The sequence below is a fragment of the Amblyraja radiata genome, chromosome 11 (assembly GCF_010909765.2).
Source record: "Amblyraja radiata isolate CabotCenter1 chromosome 11, sAmbRad1.1.pri, whole genome shotgun sequence".
Taxonomy (NCBI): domain Eukaryota; kingdom Metazoa; phylum Chordata; class Chondrichthyes; order Rajiformes; family Rajidae; genus Amblyraja; species Amblyraja radiata.
In genome coordinates, this window is record NC_045966.1 from 36,872,550 (window position 1) to 36,899,117 (window position 26,568).

General features: G+C 41.2%; 1 protein-coding gene across 1 annotated transcript; it reads left to right on the plus strand.

The window, feature by feature from the left end:
* Nucleotides 1-323: 323 nt before the first annotated feature.
* Nucleotides 324-25,895, plus strand: rab24 (RAB24, member RAS oncogene family). Its single transcript, XM_033029678.1, has 9 exons — nucleotides 324-487; nucleotides 5,254-5,469; nucleotides 10,668-10,736; nucleotides 16,954-17,032; nucleotides 20,131-20,198; nucleotides 20,543-20,642; nucleotides 22,853-22,903; nucleotides 23,147-23,209; nucleotides 23,371-25,895. The coding sequence occupies exons 2-9, from the start codon at nucleotides 5,353-5,355 to the stop codon at nucleotides 23,436-23,438; spliced, it is 615 nt and encodes a 204-aa protein (XP_032885569.1). The 5' UTR covers nucleotides 324-487; nucleotides 5,254-5,352; the 3' UTR covers nucleotides 23,439-25,895.
* The last annotated feature ends 673 nt before the right edge of the window (nucleotides 25,896-26,568 follow it).

A 26,568-nucleotide genomic window follows, 5' to 3' on the forward strand; every position in this document is an offset into this window, starting at 1 on the left:
AGTTGTCGATGTCCTCCACCGTGCTGCTGCAGGCTACGGTTAATGCGTGCTCGGCCACTTGCATAGGCGCCCAATCTATTCGAGTTCCAGGAAGCCACTGGGTTTCTATCGGCCCACACCACCAAGAGGTATATAGAACAAATGAATGAATGAAATTTTACTCAAGATTCCGGCAACTGTCTCTCACTCAACCCGTTCCCGCCCAAGTGACGTCAACTCCACAGCTCCGCCCCGTCACTCGGACCTCAGCCCCGCCCAACCAGGAAACCGCGCTCACGGGTCGCCGTGGCCCCGCCCCTCGGCCCGGGCTTCCGCCCACGGCTCGCCCCGCCCCGTCAGTCAGTCCGCTTTGTGGAAGCGGCGGTGGAGCGAGGATTGTATTCTGCTGGCTGGCACCAATTCTGACTTGGACATTATTGCGCCTTCCTGCTGCAGCTCTTCATCGTCTCCAGCGTTCAGCCCAGACTCGGCCTGCGCTGTGGCGAAGGTAAGAGTTACACTCAGTAGGTGGCTTGTGTTGGTGGTTCGTCAGGAGCCGGTGGGCCCAGATCTCCCCCCCCCCCCCCCCCCCCCCCATGTCAGTGGGGCAGAGGTGGCAGGGCTACAGCGACGAGGCATTTTTATATATCAGGAAAACTGCGTGCTGGGCTCTCGGGTCATCGCCTCACTGTCAAGAGTTACCTTTCTGCAGGGGCCAGGACAGTCTAGACTGGCCCACCGGCCATGGCCCAATCTCACAGTTCATGTATGGAGTCACTGCATGACAGTCGGATGAGAACCCTAATTCTTGTCGATACACTCCGAATGTACTCAAATAATCCCACCTGGGATAAAATCAATCAGCAGTTAGTTGGAAAGTCTTTAGCGATGTCTTTAAAATCGGCACGAGATGCATACAGTTGTGGGAATTGCACAGTTCCTTGAGATTGAAGTGTACCTCCTACTATAAGAAAAATCCAGCAATCCGCATTTAGGTTGACAGAAATACTTTACAGTGGTATTGAACACGAAGTTGATGCTGGTTCAAGTAAACAAATAACAAGCAGATTACTAAAATCTAGATTAAATACAAACTTTGAAGGAATGCCTGGAATGAGTGTGGTGATTACAGATCTCGTGAGTCTTAATAACTGAAGATATGGACGCCAGTGGTGGAACGGAACCCTTTAAGAGTTTTAGAGCAGGAAGTGATAGTTGGAAATGGTTGAAATGACAGGAAATGAAAGTGAGAAATGTAAGCATTAAGCTTCTGTGCTCCTACCTTTGCTGACTCTAACAGTGGCAGCTCCGCTCAAGTTTACCTGTCATAGAATCATAAGACAAGGAAACAGGCCCTTTATCCCAACTTGCTCATGATGACCAAGATGCCCTATCTGCACTAGTTCCACGTGCATGCCTTTCTTATCCATATCCCTGTCCAAATGTATTTTAAATGTTATTACAGCACCTGACTCGCAACAAGAGTTTTGAATGATTTTGTTTGTAAAGAGCTGAATAAGGGGAGTTCTGTGCTGGAATAATCCACTTTAAAGGTCAAAGGCAATGGATGTTTATTTCAGCAGGAGTCAAGGTAGGGGCAAATATCGGAATGAAAATATTTATGGAGGAATAATGAATATAGGTTTGTAATATAAACAAATGTGAATATGATTTTTTTTTAGTTCATCACTTATAACTCTTGTATCTACAAAGGATACAAGTAATGAACTTTTGTAGAGGAACCTTTGGACGACGACAGAAGCCAACAGCGAGCTACATCGTCTGACACATGAGCGAACGAACGTAGAGGACATATTTTTGTAGCAGAAAAGGAAATTGGACATGGTGTGGTAGTTTGTATGAACAGGGGCTAACGTTTAGAGGATGATGGCATATTTGAAGAAGGGAACAATAATGGAGGGAGAACTATCCATAATCACGAGCATATGAAATTGGAGAGATAGCAGTTTAGTGGGAATTCCCGTGATATTCCTATTAGTTCCACTTCCACAGAAAGCTTGTTGGAGATGAGGTGTAGTGTAGCGGTGAGAAAGATTGCACATGTTTCTCCATTTGACAGAGGTTTTCACTGATTTTGACTCCTTTTTCAGTGTGTTGATTTGAATCCTGGTTTGCATTCTGTTGTGAGGCAAAAGTAAGATGGAAACAAAATTTCAATGGCCAGCTGAATTTGTGTATAGTGCTCCTCAGTCTTGCCAGGTAGATTGAGTTAATAGTTGTAATTTATCGAACAAGATGACATGTTCTACTGCCTGCATTTCTCTCGGCATTGCCACATGCTGAAGATCATGCCCATTGTGCTTCGAGTAGGACAAAATGCATACTGCATACTGCATTTTGTGGAGCAGCTCTGTCCACTAGATAAATAGTTCAGGAAGATCCTTGCAGTGGAGGGCAAGGAGACTCCTCTATAGTTACCAGTCAAACTTGTCTTCTTTCTTGAAGTTGGTTGCAATTATAGCATCTTTGTCGTCCCCTGGTGTATCCTTCTCTTCTCAGATGCGGGCAAAGAAATTGGGGATTTGCGCCTGATGCTCTTACTGATGTTTCCAACTGAAGCCAGGTGACTCTTTGCATGCTAATCCCTGAAATGCATCGAATCTGCTATCATTTAGATTAGAAGGATGAGAGGGTATCTCATTGAAACATATAAGATTGTTAAGGGTTTGGACACGCTAGATGCAGGAAACATCCAGACAACCCAAAATTCCACCGACCCTGGTTGTGTGGCAATAAATTCTATCAAATCAAAAATCAAAATCAAAAATCACATGTTCCCGATGTTGGGGGAGTCCAGAACTAGGAGGCCACAGTTTAAGAATAAGGAGTAAGCCATTTAGATCGGATACGAGGAAACACTTTTTCTCACAGACTGGTGAGTCTGTGGAATTCTCTGCCTCAGAGGGCGGTGTAAGCGGGTTCTCTGGATGCTTTCAAGTGAGAGCTAGATAGGGCTCTTAAAAATAGCAGAGTCCGGGGATATGGGGAGAAGGCAGGAACGGGGTACTGATTGGGGATGATCAGCCATTGACATTGAATGGCGGTGCTGGCTCGAAGGTCCAAATGGCTTACTCCTGCACCTATTGTCTATTGTCCTCATTCTTTAAAACATCCTGTTTCAGAGGGGACTTACGGAGGGGATTTCAAGTTCACACTCGTAATTTTGTCCGATTTAATGTAGGTGCTTGACCACCAGTTACCAGAAAACCATTGGTGGACCTGGAGTACTTCATTGAGCATGGTATCATGGGAAAACCAAAGTTATTTGGCATGAGGAGGAAAATGCAAAGTAAGATAGTTATGATTCTGGGAGTTCAATCATCCAAGCCGCAGAACACAAATAGAACAGTGTCTTGGTCCCATCAGCGTTCGCCTGTTTCTTCAATGACTGAGAAGGTCAGAAGTGACAATATTTACGCGATGCACAATGTTCAGTCCATTTGCATCTCCGCAGCAAATAAAGTAGTCCACGTATACAAATAGATAAACCTGGAAAACACTTTGGTATGCACTGATAAGTGGCAGGTAACATTCAAACCCCCAGTTATGTCATCATCTATAACAAGAGATTCTGACCACCTACCCTTGATAATCAGTGGCATTACTGCTGTGCCCTACAGCGTTTACAGCGTAAACTCAACTGGATGCACATACTGTGCTACAAAAGCAGGTGTATGCCTGGGTGCCCCACTGTAGGTGACTCATTTTATGACAAATAAATATCCACAATCAAATAAGAAATCAAGAATATAACGGATTGCTAGGTACTTCTCAGGATGAGTGCTGATCCAGCAACTTTCAAGAAGTTCAGCACCATTCAAGACACAGTAGCCGAATGGATAGCTGTCCTGTTGATCATCCAAAGCATTCATCACACTAATGATGAACTGTGGCTGTTGTAAATACCATCTGAAAATGCATTGCAATTCCTTACCTAGGTTACTGTGACAACAAATTCCAAATCTGCACCTTCTATCACCAGGATGGACAAGTACAGAGGGTGTATGGGAATACTACCACCTATATGTTCCCCTCTAAACTGTACACCATCTTGCTTTGGACGTACATCATATTTATCTTATCACTATGCATAAATCCTGGAATTTTACAGAAATGCTGAGGGAGTATTTTATTCAGAGTTGCTGTTCAGAAAGATGGTTCCAGCTAGCAAGATATAGATCTCAAAAAAGTGAATGAGAATGATCCAAGGGGCAGTGGAGATTCAAAATTAGTTGAGACTTTATTGTGGGAGCTTCTAGCCAGGCGGCAGAGCAAAGTAGCAATGGGTAAGCTTGAAAGGGCACCCATTGGTTCATTGAAAAGCATAGCAACCAATAAGTGAAGGTATAACAGAGCAGCCATTTAGAGGGAGGCTGTATTCTGAGGTGAAGTGCTGTGTAGGAGGGTAAGTATTGTGGCTTTGACTTGAGAGCCTTTGGTGAGGAGGCTGAGTAGAGTGTAACAGTAAGGGCATTTATTAAGTAATCTTTCTTGGTCTTAGTGCAGTATGGATGCTGCTCCTGCAGGTTGGGGGAAGTTCGGGAAACTTCCAGTGTCTCTAAACCTGTGGCAAGTGACTGACCCTCTGACTAACAGAGGGAATTGGAGCTGCAGCTGGATGAGTTTGGAATCATCCAGCAGTATGAGAGCGTCATAGATGGAAGTTGTAGTGAGGTTGTCACACCCAAGATGTACCAGTATTGTAGCTAAAAGATGGCTGAAAGAAGCTTAATTGAGGTGAGCTGCATATTATTAAGACAATAATGTAGTTAGCATTGTTTTGGCTCTTTTCTTTCTGGATGTTAGGTTCAAGGTTTGCAGTGGCTATTGCAGAGGTTTTACAGTTAATGATTTTCTGATAAGAGGTAATGTTAGATTGTGGAAAAATGTGTTGAACTATTAAAGGTACTCTTAATTATTCAAATAGTTAGGCTATATTTTGTATGAACAGACAGATTCTTATAAAACCTGCTCTTTATCTCTGCTAATTCATTAGTTTGCAGAAAGAGGGAACTGATGTTGAAGGAATATGGTTAAAATCAAGAACAGTTTCCTGTCAGAGTATAATAGCTCATACGTTTCCCTCTTCGGAACAGACTTAATGAATCTGTATTTGCATTGCAGAATTAGAGCATGAAAGAAAGAAAGTAAAGGCAACACTGGAGACAATTGTAATTGGTGTTCACCTGTCTGCAGCATTGTTTCATATGCCCATAAAGATGGTTCTAATTTAACTTTTCCATTTCTTTTTAGGTGAAGCCATTCTTGTGGACGACGACGCTGCTGTTGTGAATGGTGAAAATAAAGCTCTCCTATTATACCTAACATACTGCAGGCAGCAGAGGTCACAGCATGAGTGGACAGCGGGTTGATGTGAAGGTGGTAATGCTAGGAAAAGAATTTGTAGGAAAGACTAGTCTGGTGGAGAGATACGTTCACAATCGCTTTCTCAATGGTCCTTATCAAAATGTGAGTATGTCTCAAACTCTCCGGCATTGCTTAATAGACATATCACTGAGCAAGTATTTATTATTTGATTGATGCCAAAATATTTAGCTGATAAGGCCAAATAGTTCCCAGTGTGTGCCTAGTTGGCATTTAAAGTTAAATAGAAGGGCCGTTGGAAAATGTGTACAAAGTGCAAATTCAAAACCCTGGTTATACAAAAAACTATTTGAATAATTAAGAGTACCTTTAATAGTTCAACACATTTTTCCACAATCTAACATTACCTCTTATCAGAAAATCATTAACTGTAAAACCTCTGCAATAGCCACTGCAAACCTTGAACCTAACATCCAGAAAGAAAAGAGCCAAAACAATGCTAACTACATTATTGTCTTAATAATATGCAGCTCACCTCAATTAAGCTTCTTTCAGCCATCTTTTAGCTACAATACTGGTACATCTTGGGTGTGACAACCTCGCTACAACTTCCATCTATGACGCTCTCATACTGCTGGATGATTCCAAACTCATCCAGCTGCAGCTCCAATTCCCTCTGTTAGTCAGAGGGTCAGTCACTTGCCACAGGTTTAGAGACACTGGAAGTTTCCCGAACTTCCCCCAACCTTAATAGACATATCACTGAGCAAGTATTTATTATTTGATTGATGCCAAAATATTTAGCTGATAAGGCCAAATAGTTCCCAGTGTGTGCCTAGTTGGCATTTAAAGTTAAATAGAAGGGCCGTTGGAAAATGTGTACAAAGTGCAAATTCAAAACCCTGGTTATACAAAAAATATTATTGTAATTGGATTTATAAGTTTTAGAAGTACAAGTACAGGAGCATTTTAGTAACAAATATGCCATTGCAATAATTTCATGTAGATTTAATAGATTTGCATCTTGTTCCCTTCTGCATTACTCTAATAGAGAGGAGTACATTTAGGAGATCAATGGGCATATTTCTTTGCAGACATGTTACAGTAAGGTTATTGAGGTTAACATGAATCTTTCATTCTAATGGAATATCACCCCTGGTATCAAATAATGTACTTGGAAATCCCAAAGTTGGGGTTATCTTCGTGGTAATTTTACCTCGTAGTGAGAAAAGCCATGGTGTTGCAATAGGCCTCCACTACTTACAGTGGAGAAACTGCTCAAACAGCCTATTCCTGGTTGGACCTGGTTTAGGCACTGTTTCCGCATTCATTTTGTTAGAGGGGAAACTTTAATGGTTTTGTTTCCTAATATTAATATATTCAGATAGGTTTATTAGTTTTAACTGCTTGCTAAGTAAAGTATTGGGCTTTAGGTGGCTTTTTGGCTTGTTTTGTGGGCTAATTGTAATGGGGCCACTCCATTTGTCACAGAATGGCTTCTATCAGGGTCTTAGTGTGATTTGTAGGGTTGGCTTCTCCCAGCAAAATTCCCATTGAGCTATCTGCATGAGGTAATAATGAACTTTGTTTCAGTGTCAGCACCAAGTGAGGTTTCCTGCTCCTCACTACAATATTTTGACCATTATAATTATAACATTTTGTAATTATTTTCAATAATTGACTTATAGCATATTGGTGCAACTAGTAGACCAGCTGCCTCGCAGTGATGGAGACTGCTCAATCCTGTACTTGGGTGCTGGTTATGTGGAGTTTGCACATTTCCCCTGTGAGTGTGTGGGTTTCCATAGGGTGCTCCAGTTTCCTCCCATATGCAAAAGTTGGGTAGGATGCTGGTTTAATGGCTACAATAGGTTGTTGTTCCTAGGTGAGTGTAAGAAAATAATCTGGGGGGGGGGGTTGACAAGGTGGGGAGAAGAAAAAGTGGGATTAATGTGTAGAATAAGTGTAATAGATGATGGTTGGCACAGACTTTCTGGGTTGATCGGCCTGATTCCATGCTGTATCTATATGACTCCAATTGCTCACAAAATTTAAATTGTGATTTTTAACTGCAAATGCAAAATGGGACACACTGTGATTCTGGATGACTATCTCCATGTTCTTATATCTTGTATGGCAGGGATCAACAGGTGCAGTAACTGTGGTGATTGATCCAGCTAATTCCTTTCTCCCCATAATGCTGCAATAATATGTCAGGAAATTGTTGAATGGTACGAAATAAATATTATTTGTGTAATGGCAATGAATCTGGTGAAGCACAGAGTCTGCTACCCTTTCTGGTATCTTGGAGGTTATGTTTGCAGTAGACTTAGCATTCATTACATGGTGAATTTATTATGGGGAGCAAGGAAATGGCAGACGAGTTGAACAGGTACTTTGGATCCGTCTTCACTAAGGAAGACACAAACAATCTCCCTGATCTACTAGTGGCCAGAGGATCTAGGGTGACAGAGCAACTGAAGGAAATTCACATTAGGCAGGGAATTATGTTGGGCAGACTGATGGGACTGAAGGCTGATAAATCTCCAGGGCCTGATGGTCTGCGTCCCAGGGTATTTAAGGAACTGGCTCTAGAAATCGTGGACACATTGGTGATCATTTTCTAATGTTCTATAGATTCAGGATCAGTTCCTGTGGATTAGAGGGTAGCTAATGTTATCCCACTTTTTAAGAAAGGCGGGAGAGAGGAAACGGGGAATTATAGACCAGTTAGCCTGACATCGGTGGTGGGGAAGATGCTGGAGTCAATTATGAAAGATGAAATAGCGGCACATTTGGATAGCAGTAACGGAGTCTGTCCGTGTCAATATTGATTTACGAAGGGGAAATCAAGCTTGACTAATCTTCTGGAACTTTTTGAGGATGTAACTTGGAAAATGGACAAGGGAGAGCCAGTGGATGTAGTGTGCCTGGATTTTCTGAAAGCATTTGATAAGGTCCCACATAGGAGATTAGTGGGCAAAGTTAGAACACATGGTATTGGGGGTTAGGTACTGGCATGGATAGAAAATTGGTTGGCAGACAGGAAACAAAGAGTAGGGATTAACGGGTCACTTTCAGAATGGCAGGCAGTGATCCGTGGGGCACCGCAAGGCTCTGTGCTGGGACCGCAGCTATTTACAATATACATTAATGATTTAGATGACGTGATTAAAAGTAACATTAGCAAATTTGCAGATGACACAAAGCTGGGTGGCACTGTGAACTGTGAGGAGGATGCTATGAGGATGCAGGGTGACTTGGACAGGTTAGGTAAGTTGGCAGATGCAGTTTAACGTGGATAAATGTGAGGTTATCCACTTTGGTGGCAAAAACAGGAAGGCAGATTATTATCTGAATGGTGGTCAAGTTGGGAAAAGGGGAAGTACAACGAGATCTGGGGGTCCTTGTTCATCAGTCATTGAAAGTAAGCATGCAGGTACAGCAGGCAGTGAAGAAAGCTAATGGCATGTTGGCCTTCATAACAAGAGGAGTTGAGTATAGGAGCAAAGAGGTCCTTCTGCAGTTGTACGAGGCCCTAGTGAGATCACATCTGGCATGTTGTGTGTGCAGTTTTGCTCTCCAAATTTGAGAAAGACATCCTTGCTATTGAGGGAGTGCAGATAGAATGGAGCGGCTGGGCTTGTATACTGGAATTTAGAAGGATGAGAGGAGATCTTATTGAAACATATAAGATTATTAAGGGATTGGACTCGATAGAGGCAGGAAACGTGTTCCCGATGTTGGTGGAGTCTAAAACCAGGGGCCACATTTTAAGAATAAGGGGTAGGCCATTTAGAACGGAGATGAGGAAAAACTTTTTCTCCCAGAGAGTTGTGAATCTGTGGAATTCGCTGCCTCAGAAGGCAGTGGAGGCCAATTCTCTGGATGCTTTCAAGAGAGCGTTAGATAGAGGTCTTAAAGATAGCGGAGTCTGGGAATATGGTGAGAAGGCAGGAACGAGGTACTGAATATGGATGATTAGCCATGATCACAGTGAATGGCGGTGCTGGCTCGAAGGACCGAATGGCCTACTACACCTATTGTCTATTGTCTACACATTAGCTTTATACTGTCAGGGAAACTAACTGCTGGATGGAATTATTTGCTCTGCAAATCTTTATAGCACTGAAAGCCTGGATTGTGACAGTAGATACGGTAACATTACCAGGATCAATTCATCTTCATGCTGGATTCAGTCTTGAAATAGTTTCAGTGTGAAGTATGTGTTAGATATTGAAAGATTAATAGGCTTCAATGTTTGAAGCTCCCATGTTTTGGGGTTTTAGAGATCCGGTGTGGAAACCTTAGGCTTATCGAGTCTTTGCTGACCATCTGTTCACACTAGTTTGATGTTATCCCTTTTTTCTGATCCACTCCCTACACACTAATGGCAATTTACAGCAGCTAATGAACATGTCCTTGGGATGTGGGTAGAAACTGGAGCACCAGGAAGAAATCTACGTTGTTACAGGGACAACATGCAAACTCCACACAGACGGCACCCATTGTGAGGATCGAACCCGGGTCTCTGGTGCTGTGAGGCAGCAGCTCTACCAGCTGCGACACCGTGCCACTTTCTGTTGGAGCTTGGGCAGTTGGCTAGTTAATTGGAGCTTGGGAAACTTCACCATTCTTTTTGAATCTGGATGTCAGTATTCTGGGGATGAAGGGACATTAGTCAGCATTCTTAAATAAGGTCAGATATAGTCAGCATTCTTAAATAAAGTCTAGCACGTATTTGTGGAATTTCTGCTTGTTTATGCAAATAATATCAAAACAAATTAGAAGAACTGTTGCAGAGGTTTGAGGGATTTTAAATGTAACTATGTTCACGTCAAAAACTATTTGCATGAATACTTTCCACAATCTTTAGCTCGGGTTTAAAATTCAACATATCCACATCAGGCACCAGCCATTGGCCTAAATAGTTTGATTCCACTACTTTGGGAAACCATTTATTTTTGTAACTGCATAAGTACATGAGTTTATTAGTTCAATATTTTTAAGTCTTTGCAATTATATTCTGAATAGATAAAAATTGCTTATTTTTGATGAACCTTTTTATTCAGCATTAATTGAACATAGAACAGTACTGCACCTGATCAGGCCAACATTATCTTTGCTGATCACGATGCCAAGACCAACATATCTGCCTGAAGCAAAATCATATTACCATTGTTAATACTTTAAATGTTTAATATGGTTCCCACAGGAATAAAATCTATGTGGAAAATCTTCTTTCAGTGCAAGCTCTTTGAAGAAATGATTAATGACGGTAAACTATGATGCAAAGGTTTCAGGAAATGGATTGCTGCTTATTTCACTGGTTTCTGTTTCAGACAATCGGGGCCGCATTTGTAGCCAAGCTCATACACGTTGGTGAAAAGGCAATCACACTTGGCATCTGGGTAAGTTCTTTACTTCGATTTCTCATGGTGAGTGTAATAATTAGTTGGAAGAGTGGGTTTATTAGAGTTTAGAAATTAAACCATTGTTGAATGAGTTTCTGTGGTTGATTAGTTCTCTCTTGTGGGAAGCTTATTGTGTAATCCTACAAATCGAAAATGTGAACGAGTAAGTGCTTTGCTTTTCAGTAAGGATAAAAATAACAGGGGAATCCCTGAACATGCAACTATTTAATTTGAGTGTATTTATCATCCTTTTGCTGAGAAGTGTAATGAATAGAACTACATAGCCAATATCTGTGCTGTACATGAGAGTTGTTTCCATCTACCCTTCGTTAAATTGGCAAAGTTAAAGATGGTCATAGTGCTCACAAGGAGGTAGATGAGTTAATAGTGATGACAGAAGTAAGCAAAAATGATCTAATTGCCTTTTATTGAAACACGGTAACCAAAGCTGCGGGAATACTCACGGAATTTCAGCATATGGCAAGAACAGGCGAAAAGGAAAAGAAGGTGGAGTAGCAGAATTCATAAGGGATGAGATCAGTTCAGTGGTGAGCAATTATCTTGACAGCAGATCACGTAGAATTAGAATTGGTTTGGGCTGAGCTAAGATACTACAAATGGGACCAAATAGTGGTAGTATTTGATATGACAAAAATGGAAATTGGAGGTGCAATGGGTAACACAATAGTTTTGGATGAACTTTAATGTATGTTGAGCAGCGTACTGGTACTGCAAGTGGTGCAACTGTTTAACAACCCAGGTCAATCCTAGTCTTGTGTGCAGTCTTTAGAATGTTTGACGTTCTCCTTGTAACTGCATGGGTTTAGTTTCGTTAAGAAATACAGCGTGGAAATAGACCCTTTGGCCCACTGAGTCCGCACCGACCAGTGATCCGCACATTAACACTGTCCCACACACTAGGAACAATTTACATTTATACCAAGCCAATTAACCTACAGACCTGTATGTCTTTGGAGTGTGGGAGGAAACCGAAGATTTCGAAGAAAACCCACGCAGGTCACGGGGAGAACATACAAACTCCTTGCAGACAGCACACATAGTCGGGGTCGAACCCGGGTCTCCGGCGTTGTAAGGCTGCAACTCTACCACTGTGCCAACCGTTCTCCAATTTCTTCCTGCATCCCAAAAACATGTTTGTTGTTGGCTTAATTGGTTGTTATAAATTCTCTCCAGTATAGATGGGTGGTAAGAGATTCAGAAGGCAGTGGTGGGTGGTATTAATTGATGTGTTATGGAATGGATAGTAATAGTTTAAATAAGTTTATTGGCCAAATATTCACATACAAGGAATTTGCCTTGGTGTTCCACCCACAAGTAACAACATGACATACAGTGACAGTTATGAATGACTCAGAAAACACTAAACATTAATAATAATAAAACATTAATGATAAAACACCATTGATCAAGCATGTGAACCAACAAAATACCAGATCAAAATACCAGATCAAAGGGAGGCTGCAGATTTTTGGCTGTTGAGTAGAGCAACTACTCGTGGATAAAAACTGTTTTTATGTCTGGCTGTGGCAGCTTTGACAATCCGGAGTTGCCTTCCAGAGGGAAGTGATTCAAAGAGTTTGTGGCCAGGGTGAGAGGGGTCAGAGATGATCTTGCCCGCTCGCTTCCTGGCCCTTGCAGTGTACAGTTCATCCATGGAGGGAAGGTTGCAGCCAATAACCTTCTCTGCTGATCGGACGATTCGCTGCAGCCTCCAGGTGTCGTGCTTGGTGGCTGAGCCAAACCAGACCATGATGGAGAAGGTGAGAACAGACTCTATGGTGGCCGTGTAGAATTGGACCATCATTGCCTGTGGCAGATTGTGCTTCCTCAGCTGCCGTAGGAAGAACATCCTCTGTTGTGCCTTTTTGACTGTGGAGTCGATGGTAGCCCCCCACTTAAGGTCCTTGGAGATGATGGTTCCCAGGAACTTAAAAGAGTCCACAGATGTGACTGTGGTGTTGTTGATGGTGAGGGGGAGGGGGGGAGGGGGGGGGGGGGGGGGGGGGGAGGGGGAGGGAGGGGGGGGGGGAGGGGGAGCTCTCCTAAAGTCTACAATCAATTCCACTGTCTTAAGCGCATTGAGCTCTAGGTTGTTGCTACGGCACCAGGACGCCAGCTGTGACACTTCCTGTCTGTAAGCAGATTCCTCCCCATTCTGGATCAGTACAATCGGTTGTGCCATCTGCAAACTTGAGAAGCTTGACAGAGGTGACTGTGGAGGTGCAGTCGTTGGTGTAGAGAGAGTAGAGGAGAGGAGAGAGAACGCAGCCTTGCGGTGCTCCTATGCTGAGCGTTTGCGCGTCCGAGATGTGCTTTCTCAGCAACACATGCTGCTTCCTGTCTGTCAGGAAGCTGGTGATCCACCAACAGAGGGGTTCAGGCACAGTGAACTTGGAAAGTTTGGAGTGTAGTACCGGTGCCAGCTGTTTGGCACAGAGCTTAAGAGTAGAGGGGGAAATATTGTCAGGTCCTGGAGATTTCCGGCTTTTTTGTCCTCTGAAAAGCCTCTCCACATCTATTTTTATTGTTGATGATGGAGAATAGGTGGATGAATAGGATTATTCGAAAGATTGTCACGGTCTCTGTCCCCTTAAATGTCATAAACTATGAAATTAGAGAAGATAAATTCATGGAATATATACCAGATGGTTTTTAGATCTATATTTTGGATCCAACCAAGGGAAGGGCTTTTTTAGATTTTGTTTTGTGCAGTGAGAAAGGGTAAATTAATAACGTGTTATCAAGGGATCTTGAGGAAATGTTGATCAAAATATGATATAATTTTACAATGATTTTAAAGGTATTGACCAATCAAAAACTATGATCATAAATCTAAGCAAATGAAACTATAAAGATAGAAATGGCATGGTTGATTATCATAACTGTAAAGGAATTTTCTTAGTTAACAGGCAATGGCTTGAATTGAAAACAATAATTTTCTGAAAAAGTTTATTCCCTTATAGCTTCAAAAAAAACAACAGAAAAGATAGTCTACCTTGCAAACAGAAGAAATAAAAGATTGTAAAGTGTATTTCTTTAATTCAATACAAAGTTGTCTGAGATTGATGTTTGCTAAGCACTCAGCAACAGAGGGCAGAACATTGATGAAGAAAGATAAAGTAGAATGTAAGGGTAAACTGGCAAGGAGCATGACAATGGAGTGCAAGTGCTTTTAAGGGCGTGTTAAAGGGAAAGATAAGCAAGATCAAGTATTAGTAATCTTAAAAGCAGCAACAGAATTTATAATTGGGAAAATAAGACAAAGGCGGAAGAATTAAGCAAACTCTGAATCTCTAATGTTAGAACAGTTGATCAAACTAAACCTGCTAGATTGGATTGGGAATTGATTATCAGACAAAGCAGAGAGATCTTTGGTTGTGAGGCCACACGTCAACAATTTTGGAAAACAAAAGGAGAATGTGAAGTGTTGAGAGAAGTGATGCACTACAATGTATGAAGCAGAATGATTAGGAAGGCAAATGTATGTTGGTCTTTACAACAAAAATGTGAGTAGAGAAATAAAGATGCTTACTGTAATTATACAAAGCTTTGATGGTGGTGCCTTGAGTATTGTGAACTGTTTTGGTCTTGTTGGTAGAGCAGGAATATATTGAAAATTGATTGAAGGATACATCATGGAAACAGGCCCTTCAACCCACCAAGTCCACACCGACCAATGACCACCTGTTCACACTTGTTCTAGGTTAGACCACATGCATCCAATCCTTACATACAATTTATACACGCCAATTAAACTACAAACCTGCATGTCTTTGGAAACCAGAGCACCAAGAGGATAGCCATGCCGTCACAAGGAGACGTCGCAAACTCCACACAGACAGTACCTGAGGTCACCGTCGAATCCGGGTAACCGGCACTGTAAGGCAGCAGCTGTGCCACAGCTCTGCCATGACACAATTCATGACATCAGTTCCAGGGCTGATCGGTTTGCTACATGAGGAGTGATTTTGGAGTCAAGAACTATATGCCATAAAGTTTAGAAGAAGTAGAAGAGATCTTGTTGAAACATAATGGGTTCAACAGGCTAGTTGCAAGGAGGGTGGTCAAGGATTCTAGGACCAGGGTTTATAATATCAGAATTATGAAAAATCTATTTAGGACTAAGATGGGGAATAATTTCATCATGAAGAAGGTGAATTCTTTATGCCAGAGCGCTATGAAAGCTCTGTCATGGAGTTCATTTAAAACGGAGATCTATATATTTCTGTATATTAAGGGATAGTACCGATAAATAGCCTTGTGTAAACATGATCTCAATATATGGTACTCCATTCAAAAAGGCCCAAATGGTCTTTTCCTGGTTTTATTTGTTACAACCCTATCAGTATAATCAGCTGTTCTGTTCTCCTTCATATGTTTATGCCGCTTGTCCTTAAATGCATCTTTTCTATTTGCCACTATTGCTTTTGGTACCAAGGTCCACATTGGACCACAAAGTCAAATAACTACTATTTGGGTAGGGATTTCTGTTCAATTCTTGAATGGATCTAATTTTTATGGCTTTAAGACTAGCCTCAGCCCAATCAGAATTTTAAAAACACATTTTAAATTATTTCTCAGTTATCTCTTTTCTATATAAAAGGGACCCATTTGTTCTGAATTTCCTGCTACATGCAAGATTATCATTTATTTCTGGAGGGGGGCAGGGGGCATTTCTATTCAGAGTGACTTTCACAATATTTGGACATCCAAATATCTCACAGCCAGTGTGACGCTTTGACGAGTGGTTACTGTTGTAATATAGCAAATTGAGCACCTCGACAATCTTTTGTTGTAGCCAGAACTGCCTTACAAAGACAGAGACAAAATCAGACACAAGGCGCATATTGAAGACACCATTGGGTATCATCATGTGGAGACAAACAGACTCACCCAAGTTCAGTCGAGTGGGGGATAAATATTGTGGGAGGACGTCAGAGCCAGGTCTATTTATTTTCTTCTGTGTACTTTCTGGCTACTCTCGGACAGGGTTCAGGGTCTACGTCTGTTTCAGTTTTCAACTATTTTCCCCTCTTAGTTTGTGGAATTTTTATCATTTTTCCTGCCACCAAGAGAATGTAATGCAGCATTAGTTAAGCATCAAACCAGGGATAATTTGGATCTCTAATGGTCCAGATTTTGCATTACTGATCATATTGGGGAGCACCAGCACCATAGATTTGAGTCCCAAGCCTCGGAGCTCAAGCCACAAGATCACCAAGCCTCTAGTTTAGAAGATCTTCTGTAGTTTATTGAATGGATTTTTGTGCTGTAGTTTTTCAATAATGTTCTATACTTATTCAATTTAACATAGAACAGTACAGCAAAAGAACAGGTCCTTCAGCCCGCAATGTCTGTGCCAGATCTGATACCAAGACCAATGTTCAAGATATGATTTGAAATTTAGTTTCCTTTGAATATAGTGGTTGTACAATATAACCAAATTGATACTGGAGTTTGTGGTGAGGAAATTTGACGTGATCAAGAAATTAGATGGGTTGTTCAATCATCTGTTTGAAATCCTTAATGTGATATATTTTGCCCTTCAGTGGAATAATATGATGTTTCTAGTTCCTGGGCTAGTTGGTCTATCCTCTCTCTTAAGATATTTGTGGCTATTCCAGTGACCGATAGAGTTGGCAAACAACTTGCCCGCACTGGGATTTTTTCCCCTCTTGCACACAGGGTACAGATGCAATAATCAATTTAGATGGTCTCACTATCTTTCTTCTAAAGCTCTTGCCCACATTATGAGTATTTGGCAAATTTTCTGCTCAAGAGGCAGTAAGGTGGTACAGATGGTGGAGTTGCTGTCTCACAGTGCCAATGATGTAGGTTCAATCCTGACCTCTGGTGCTATCTGTGGAGTCTGCACATTGTCCCTGTGACCAAGGGGCTTTTCCCCGACATACCAAACAACATACGGGTTTGCGGGGTAACTGGCTACTGTAAACTGCCCCAGTCTGTAGGTGAGTAGTTAAGTTGGGGATTTGATGGCAATGTAGGATGAATGAGATTGCCTCTGACCCGGCATAGACTTGATGGGTTAAATGACTCTCTGTCGGAGTGAAATGTGAGAACTGAGGTCAGATGTCTTTTGTCACAAACAGTTGCAAAATAGTTGGGATATTCAAAAACACTTGAATGTTTGGGATATATTTGTAAATTGTGACTATAATTTGTTTTCCGACAGGACACTGCAGGGTCAGAAAGGTATGAAGCCATGAGCAGAATCTACTATCGGGGTGCCCGCGCAGCTGTTGTGTGCTTTGGTAAGAAAGATGCCGTCATGCTGTGCTGTTGCAGTGTGCGAATGTGGAAAGCCATTTTTGTAGAGGACAATGAGGGACTATTCACCAAAGAAAATCAGTAAATCTCATGCTTTGACTGCTGTTAAGCATTATGTACAACATGAATGTAGTCCTTGCAAAAACAAAACCAGCTACTGATTAACTCTATGGGTTGCCTCAAATTTCCTCAATTCTGAATGGCACTTGGTGGTTAATTTCTGACGTTACAAACTTGCAGTTCTAACATACTAAATTATATTGTTGATCTATTATAAGGGGTGCCTTAAACAAATATTACAAATATAATAATTTCATGTTTTAAGTACGCAAACCATTCTAAAGTGTTCCTGCTGTGTCATTAATGTGTTAACATTGTTCCTGTAATGGACAATGGATTGATTACATCCAGATGAATACAATTTGTATTATAACAATCTAAGTAAGGTCACAAAGCTAAGCATATTGGTCTATTAGGTTAAAATAACGCTAACTGAAAAGAATGTGCTGAAATGAATCGCGTTTAAAAATTGCAGAATATGAACGGCAAAGCATTTATTTAGATTTTCAGACATCTGTGTTCTGTCAGAAGTGAACAGAGTCTTGGCTGAACAAGGTCATTGATTCTACTGCGAGCATGCTTATGGAAACAAATAAGGCAAAGACACTGAAAGAAAACAAAGGACTGAAAGGATCAAAAGGCAATGTCACTGAGGTGACGCTACGGAATTCAAGACCATTAGTATAACGAGTACCATTCAAGGGGTAGTGAGGAGACTGCAAATGCTGGAAACCAGAGCAAAATCAAAGTGCTAGAGAAACTCAGCAGGTCAGGCAGCATCTGTGGAAGGAAATGGGCAGATGATATTTTGGATTGGGATCCTTCTTCAGATTGCTCAAGGATCATTCAAGGGATGGTTCGGTCTGCAAGAAAGATAAGAAATGACAAAAACAGAACGAGTGAGTGATAATGAAACATAATTTTGAAAGGAATAAGGAACAGATAGCTCTTGAATTTCCTAGTTATGCCAGTGGGTTAAAACGTATAAACCATAGGATTAATTGGGGAGAGTGATATAACTAGCAGGATGGTATTTTCCACTCAAACGTACACTGCAGAAGGAAGGAAAACTGTCATTCACTCTGAGGGTGTGTCTAAGATTTGTCTGTAGTCATTGGGTATTGCTGCAATTTAGTACACTTGTTGTACCCAGAATAGTTTGCTGTGGTCATAATTCACTCAAATTAAGTTTAACTTAATGAATTGGCATATCTCTCAATGATAAAAGGATGCTCTCCACAGTATTTTCGAAAAGACGTAGGGTAGATACTGCTTGAAAAACGTTAACGTTGCCATGAAATATAATAATTTGCTAAACCAATTTAATAGTAAGGGTAAAGCAAATTACTTTGTCTTAAATTGTCAATTAATATATTGGAATAGAAGAAGATTTCTATTGTTTGCCAAAAACTCAGAAGGTGCTTACAATGCCACAATAGTTCACAAAGTTGTCGAATTGGCCGCATTTCTAAATCTACTTTTTATAGTGGCTGTCCACTTTGGAATTATGCATTGTTGTTGAATGGGCTTAAGTGAAACAAGGAAAGTGCTGACAATATTCAACAGATCCTGGCAGCATCTGTAAAGAAAAATTGAGTTGACATTCAGGTTGATAATCTTTTCTGCTAACTGGAAAAGTTAGAAATAAACTTAAGTTTAAATCTCTTCCCTGCACGGGAGACCCGACCTTTTCCCTGTCGGGTCTCCGTTGTCGTTGGGGCCTAGCACCGTGGAGCGGCCTCCAGCCGGACCGACATGGGGGGTCCAGTCGCGGAGTCTGCGGACCTGCCATCGTGGGGCTGGCCGGCCTCGGAGCATGGGGAGATGTGGTGGCGCGCGGCTGCGACCGGGCTTCGGGGGCTCCAGCTGCAGGCCTATGGACGGTGACATCGGGAGCTCGCAGATCCCTGGTGGGTGACTGCTTTTTGGAGCTCTCGCAGCGGCAGCTTCTCCCGCCCGAGTTGCGGGGCTGAAAATGGCCCGGAGCGGGAACTGACATCGCCTGGCGCGGCTTTAACGGTCGCGGGCCTTGCCATCGCCCGCTGAGGGCTCCAATATTAAGACCCGGAGCAGGGTCTTACATCGCCGGCGTGGGCCTTAGTGGCCGCGGGACATCGCCCGCCGGGGGCTTTAACATCAGGAGAGGATGGAGAGCAGGGGAGAGACAAGACTTTGTCTTCCATCACAGTGAGGAGGAGGCTCACTGTGATGGTTGTCTGTGTGAATTGAGTTGGTTGTGTGTCTTGTGGAATTGTTTCTTTTTGTTGTATGGCTGCAGATACCAAAGTTCCTAACGGAAAAATGAAGTTCATTATATTGTATTGTAAGTTGCAAATAAAAGTGGAAGCGGTGGGGAAATAAAAAGTTTACAATTCAGTGCTTAACATGCATTTGTTCTCTTGGTCTCTTCCTCCTTCTCCCCTCCCCACTTCCATGTATTTGTAACTAAAAACATGCTGCCTGATCTGCAACATTTATCTGTTTTGATGAAAGGTCAGACAGCTGAAATGTTAGCTGTCCTGAAGGGCCTGTCTTTCAGGGACCTAATTTGCGAGTTTAGGAGAGTTTAAAAAAAAGTGTCATAGTCTTGTTGTATCATGTAGAAGACCTCCTTCGATCTCCTTCGACTATGTTGAAGACTAGCTTCGACTAGGTTCTGGAAAATTGGACACCGAATAGTGGAGAGTGAAGACGACCACCTTCGACTATACTAAAGGGCCTGTCCCACTAACACGACTTTTCAGCGACTGTCTTCGACCTTCAAGCTCGAGGACACTCGCCTGAAAAAAACCTCGAGCTGGATCGACTGTCAGCGATGAAACCGCGAGCCGGATCAACCACACACCACCAAGAGTCGAACGCTAACTCTTCCAATCTCGCAAATTAGGTCCCCGCAGTGGGACAGGCTCTTGAGATGCCTTGCAACCTTCTGAATGTTTCCAGCCTTTTTTGTTTTTATTTAAGTTTACCTGCTTTATAGCATTTTGTTCTTGCATTACTGAATGTCTGTCTTGTCTTCCAGATTTAACTGACAGCAACAGTTACGCAAGGGCTAGATTCTGGGTGAATGAAGTCCAGAACTGTGAAGAGGTATGCTTTGTTGTATAACTGAGAAGCTTATTTGAACCCTTAGTCTGCTGAGTAGCTCATTTTTAGGACTGTGTATTGTGAATTATAGTTTAATTCTATTTCTGGAAAAAAATTGCATTAGGTATTTTATGTCCAGGTTGGTTTGGGGAATTTGGCAGTCGTTTTCTCAAATAATGTATCTTGGGAGTTGGTTGTTGGATTTGTTCTCTCTACTTGAGAATTTGGTAAAGTAATTTGTTGCACGGGCTCTGCATTGTCCATTTGAAGTTTAAGCGGTTGGTTTGTAGTGGCGGTTCTCACGTGAATTGATCATTCTGATTGATTTACAATATTTTCTCTTTTAGCATTGCAAAGTCTACTTGTGTGGAACAAAGAGTGATCTTGTACAGAATGATCGCAGTGTCCGGGCAGTCGATTACCATGATGTTCAGGATTACTCAGAAGGTAAAGTTTACTATTTCACCAGTCACTGAACTACTTGGCCGGTAGTTAATATGTTCTTGGATTGAGGTTGGCAAGGAAAGAGGCAATAAGTGAAAATAGTTCCTATTGGTAATACTTCAGAAATGTTCAGTATGGATTGGCAAAGAAGAAAATATATTTGAAATATTAATATTTCATCTTCTTGGGCAAGAATGCTTAACACAGAAACATAGAAAATAGGTGCAGGGGTAGGCCATTCGGCCCTTTGAGCCTGCACCGCCATTCAATATGATCATGGCTGATCATCCAACTTAGTATCCTGTACCTGCCTTCTCTCCATACCCCCTGATCCCTTTAGCCACAAGGGCCACATCTAACTCCCTCTTAAATATAGGGGTGAACTGGCCTCAACTACCTTCTGTGGCAGAGAATTCCAGAGATTCACCACTCTCTATGTGAATTTTTTTTTTCTCATCTACGGTCCTAAAAGATTTCCCCCTTATCCTTAAACTGTGACCCCTTGTTCTGGACTTCCCCAACATCGGGAACAATCTTCCTGCATCTAGCCTGTCCAACCTCTTAAGAATTTTGTAAGTTTCTATAAGATCCCCCCTCAATCTTCTAAATTCTAGCGAGTACAAGCTGAGTCTATCCAGTCTTTCTTCATATGAAAGTCCTGACATCCCAGGAATCAGTCTGGTGAACCTTCTCTGTACTCCCTCTATGGCAAGAATGTCTTTCCTCAGATTTGGAGACCGAAACTGTACGCAATACTCCAGGTGTGGTCCCACCAAGACCCTGTACAACTGCAGTAGAACCTCCCTGCTCTACTACTCAAATCCTTTTGCTATGAATGCTAACATACCATTCGCTTTCTTCACTGCCTGCTGCACCTGCATGCCTACTTTCAATGACTGGTGTACCATGACGCCCAGGTCTCGTTGCATCTCCCCTTTTCCTAATCGGCCACCATTCGCTTTCCCCCCAGTACCGTAAGGGAAATTACTTATTGCCTCTCGTGCATTTTTCACATTGTTTCCCCAAGTAGGTCACAACCAATGAAATATGAAATATAATTTACTATTAAAACACAGTACTTGTGTTATAACACCAGGATAAGCGCTCAAGCAAGAAAACCAAGCCCGAAGACAAAATAGTATCTAAACTGCTAGGTAGACACAATGCTGGAGTAATTCAGCGGGACAGGCAGCATCTCTGGAGAGAAGGAATGGGTGACGTTTCAGGTTGAGACCCTTCTTCAGACTGAACTGCTATACACATTTATGCTAAGGACAATAACTAACTCCATATGCCACATAAGCTATCTACATGTTAACAAACTCATCCAATCTGATCGTTTAGGTGCAAGTATATCATTGGGGTTACCTCCCTTCATCGTTGAGTTAGGCCGACAACACCTCGGGAAGGCTCAACAGTTAGTTCTGGTAACTATATACTATTTTAGTCATGCTATTTAGCAACTTCACAGGAAAGTCCAATGAAGAAGAGTGTGATTGCTACTCAGATAAAGTGTAACAATACAAGGAAATGTACATTATTTGGCAGGATATTGAATGGCAAGGAGAAACATAAACCTTGGCAAGTATGCCTGCACATCATTAGATGTAGCATGCTGCATCTCTAAAGTGGTTAAAAAAATGCACATTGGTTTTTTTTCTTTATTAGCGGAAGCATAGAATAATAGAAGCAGGAAGGTTATGTTAGAATTGTACCATTACTAGTTAGGCCGCAGCTTGAGTATTGCAATGCAGATCGGTTCACTATATCATGGGAAAGATGTATTTGCAGCAATGATGATGCGGAAATCATCATGAAGATGGCCAAAAATTTGTGGTCAATGACTTCCATAGGGCAGTTTTGATGAAAGATCATTGGGCTAAAAAGTAAAATCAGTTTCTCCTTCCAGAATGCAGTGTTTCCAGCACTTTTTTATTTCATATTTTAAAAATCAACTATTTTTTACGTAAAGATGTACATTGATTCATTAGGATGTTTATAGGATTTATTATTAGGCTTATTTAAAAGAGTGTACTTTGATAAATATCCAAAAATCTAGCAAACTCAAATGTTGCATGATCCTTTATCGCCATGGTACTTTTGGATATTTGACAAATACATCCCAAAGTTAGGATACCTGCAATTGTGTGCAGACTAATTTCTGCCCTCTGAATCCTTTTCAGTGCAAGTGATATGAAATATCTGTCTTTTAGAGATCAAAGCCAAGTTGTTTGAAACCTCCAGTAAGACTGGTCAGAATGTTGGTAAGTTTTTCCTTTTTGCATTATATTAATATTTAATATCTCTTTCACTGTGGGCTTTCCTCCTGTGTAGCCACCATCAGTAAAATATTGTGATGGTTTTGAAAAGCAGAGATGTGATGAGATTTAAAAAAAAAGAGTTGAACATTTTACAATGGAATAGAAGCCGTTATGTTGTCGAGTGGTGCAATTGTATGTACGAGAATTTGAATGCAAAGAACAAACCCTTTTGTATTCTTATTTCAGATGAGCTCTTTCAAAAAGTAGCAGAAGATTACGTGAATATAACAGCTTTCCAGCTTACAACAGGTAAACACACCGGCGTGATGCATTCTTTGGGGGTAGCGGGTGTGTGGTGGCTCGGGGCAGATATCGATCTGGAATGGGGACTGTTGTCAGTCTTTGGAAGGTTCTGGGGTGCTCAATGTGTAACAATCATGGGTCTCTAACACTGTTTTCTGCTCTTTCAGAAGAGGAAGCTGTGAACTTGGCCGAGAAGAAGAAATCTTCCTATCTGTTTAGCTGCTGCCACCAATAGCACCTGATTTGCCAATATTTTAAGGAGAAATTCTTATACAGTTCCCTGGACTGAAGCTCCTTACTCAAACTGTTGGAATATGCTCTCAAGATTGTTGAGACTGGATCAGTGACTAATGGGCACTGTGGTGTCTAAATGACGTCTGTCCCTTGAACTCAAGTGACCTTTGTTGTTGGAATATCACTGACTGGAATCCTTCAGATAATCCTCTACATACTGCTAATTGTACGGCATTTTATACTTTAGAAAGTTGCCAAGATTTTGTGCATAATGTGCATCTGTTCTTGCCTTATTTTGTGATCATTTAATTGTTTTGTTGTGTTACCGAATGAAAATAGTTGCAGATCTCAGGAGTATTCCGAATACCAAGCAGGTTGCTATACCTATCTTGCTGCTTCAACTGCACCTGGGTTCCTGGATCTATATTTCTAATTCTGGCCACAAAAATTGTGCTGATTTTTAATGCAGCATTACATTTTGTCTTTTTTGGGAGATTACATTTCAGCAAATACTATGACAGAATTGATCATATGAGTATTTGATCTTGCCTCTGGCCAGTAGGCCGAATGGGACAAATTGCACTGATTTGGTTTGTTTTGGGGGTTTGGGGTTTTTTAGCCTGTGTTTCTGAATTATACAACCAGTATAATGGCAGGGTTTCTGAATGCACCAATATTTGGATTATGGCCTCACTGGTTGAAGGAAATTCTAAATTGTAAATTGCCACCACACTATTGTAGCACTGACAAAAGCCAAACATTCTCTGTGTGGCTATGCTGCCAATCTGGGTTGAATGAAGAAGAGGAGAGGGAGGAGCTGGGAGCAATAATGGGAACTGTTTTGTGGGGAGATTGTATCTGCAGAATATGAGATGGCAGTCTTGGAGGATGATGGTTACAGTGGGCTTTCATGCCAGTCCAAACAGCCTTAGACCTAAACACAGCTTTCTGAGTGGCCTTTATTACTTTGAATGGTACAATCTCAATATCATGTGTGATTCCATCTTTTACAGGAAATAGCCTGTACCAAGGGGACTATTCAACATTTTAAATATTGCAGGTTGCTCTGAATCATGGTTATCTTAGTTATGGCTTGTATGCAGTGATTGTGAGTATTACAGGCATCTTCAGGTCTGTTATATTAAACCCATGTTAAGAGGTGGTTTGAGAACATTAATAACTGATGATGCAGGATACATTTGAGTGGATGAAAAACATTGTTTACATCTGAGAATTTAAGTGGCAAACTCTTACCATGGTCGCTTGTGTTACTGTATCCACTGTGAAGCATTAATTTTATCTTTTCTGCCGCTTCTCCATTTATTGTTTTGCTGTGAGAAGGAGAGCCTTCCAAAACCTGATTGTATGATGGAAGTTGCAGGATCATCTGCCTTAGCAATATTATCAATTCCTTCTAATTTGATGAAGCTTCCTGATTTTGTAGCTGATCTGAACATTTAAGTGTGACCACACTTCAATATGGAAGTTCTTTGTCCTGAAACTAATACCTAAGGTGAGCTCAATGTGGAGTGCATTTTAATAATGGGAATATAAACTAATAAGTGAAAACATTTCATTACCCAGTATCATGTTCTCTGTATTGTAAACAGTTTTGAGATATATGAAAATATATGGAGTTTTAAATGAAAACACGTGGAGATTCAAATACGACGTTACTTGGAGCATTATGAAATATTTATTTGTTTAACTAACACAAAACTCCCATGGAAATCTTTTGTTATTGGAGCTGGGATCTGTTGAATATCCATACAGTACTTATAATGTTGTTGCGATTCAAATTATACACACGTGTCTTCTGTTTTTGGAAATGTCAAAGGTGCACACTGTTCTTTCACAGACCTGGGAAAGAGAATTTGAGTTAACACACACTGGTATAATCTACTGGAAGATTCAAAGCAGCGCAGCGGAAATATATTGTCAAGTCTTTAAGACTAATTCTCAGGCTAGGCAAAAATTTGCTGAATGATTGTGAAGTATTGGTGTCCATCCTGCAGGTGCAAATAGCCATTTGTGATCGAGGTGACGAAACATTGCCTCACTATTGGGAGCACGTTTGTTGATTTAAGGGGGAAAGGGTCATGTGGTTGAATTTCAACGTGAAATACAGCATGGCTGCTCAGGACAATTGTTTTCTATACTTTTAATTCACGTTAAGGGTGATCTATGGCAAACACGAGGTTCTGGCGTAGCACAACTGAGATTGCTTTCAGATCAAAGAGTTATTTATTCTGCATGTGCAAAGGATTGCAGTGCATTGTGGAAATCAGTGCTGTTAAGTCTGTGTATTTTATAATGCATTGATCATCTGAATAAACCCGAAACATTTGGTTGTGAACACTATCATCTGCATTCATTACTGACCATTTTATTTGTCACTATACAATTGTTTTTATTTTAACATAAGAAAACTATTAAATGCACAAGGCTTCAACACTAATGTTTTATTTCATTAGTTTTATTTGCTGTACTTCTGTGTTGCTTGGTAAGATTCAGATTCAACTTTAATTGTCAGTGTACAGTACAGAGACAACGAAATGCAGTAATAACGAAATGCAGTACAACGAAATGCATATTTCCTGCATATCCTTGTTGTTGTTGGCCTAATGTTTAGTTAGTGCCATGCCATTCTCTGCCTCAGGGATACAAGACTGTTGGGTTTGTTTGATTGAATGTGTTTTACACGCTCAAGAGCATGCACACAATTAACCTCTAGTCCTATGATGAATTGGCTGGTGTTCCCATTTTAATCCTATTCAACTTCATGTCCACTGTGATATTCTGCACTGATGAAATAACTTGTCAGTACTCACTGTCCAACTTCAGAAGGAGAGACTACTTGGATGATGTACTGAGAGATTGTTATTGCCTAGGCTGTGTTTATTGATGCTGTTATGAGGATTGTTTTTGTTTGATTTCCTGCATAGTACCCAGGCCTACCCAGGCACCTACCTGTGGCTGGCTGGGACAAGAAGGAATGGGGATGAGGGTGGTTCCATTGCCATTCCTTTTGCCAACCTTTCCAAATGATGAATATCCTCTGTAATCTTAGATGTCTTTTCTCACTGTCCACTATATTACCAATTTTGGTGTCATCTTTGAATTTACTAATA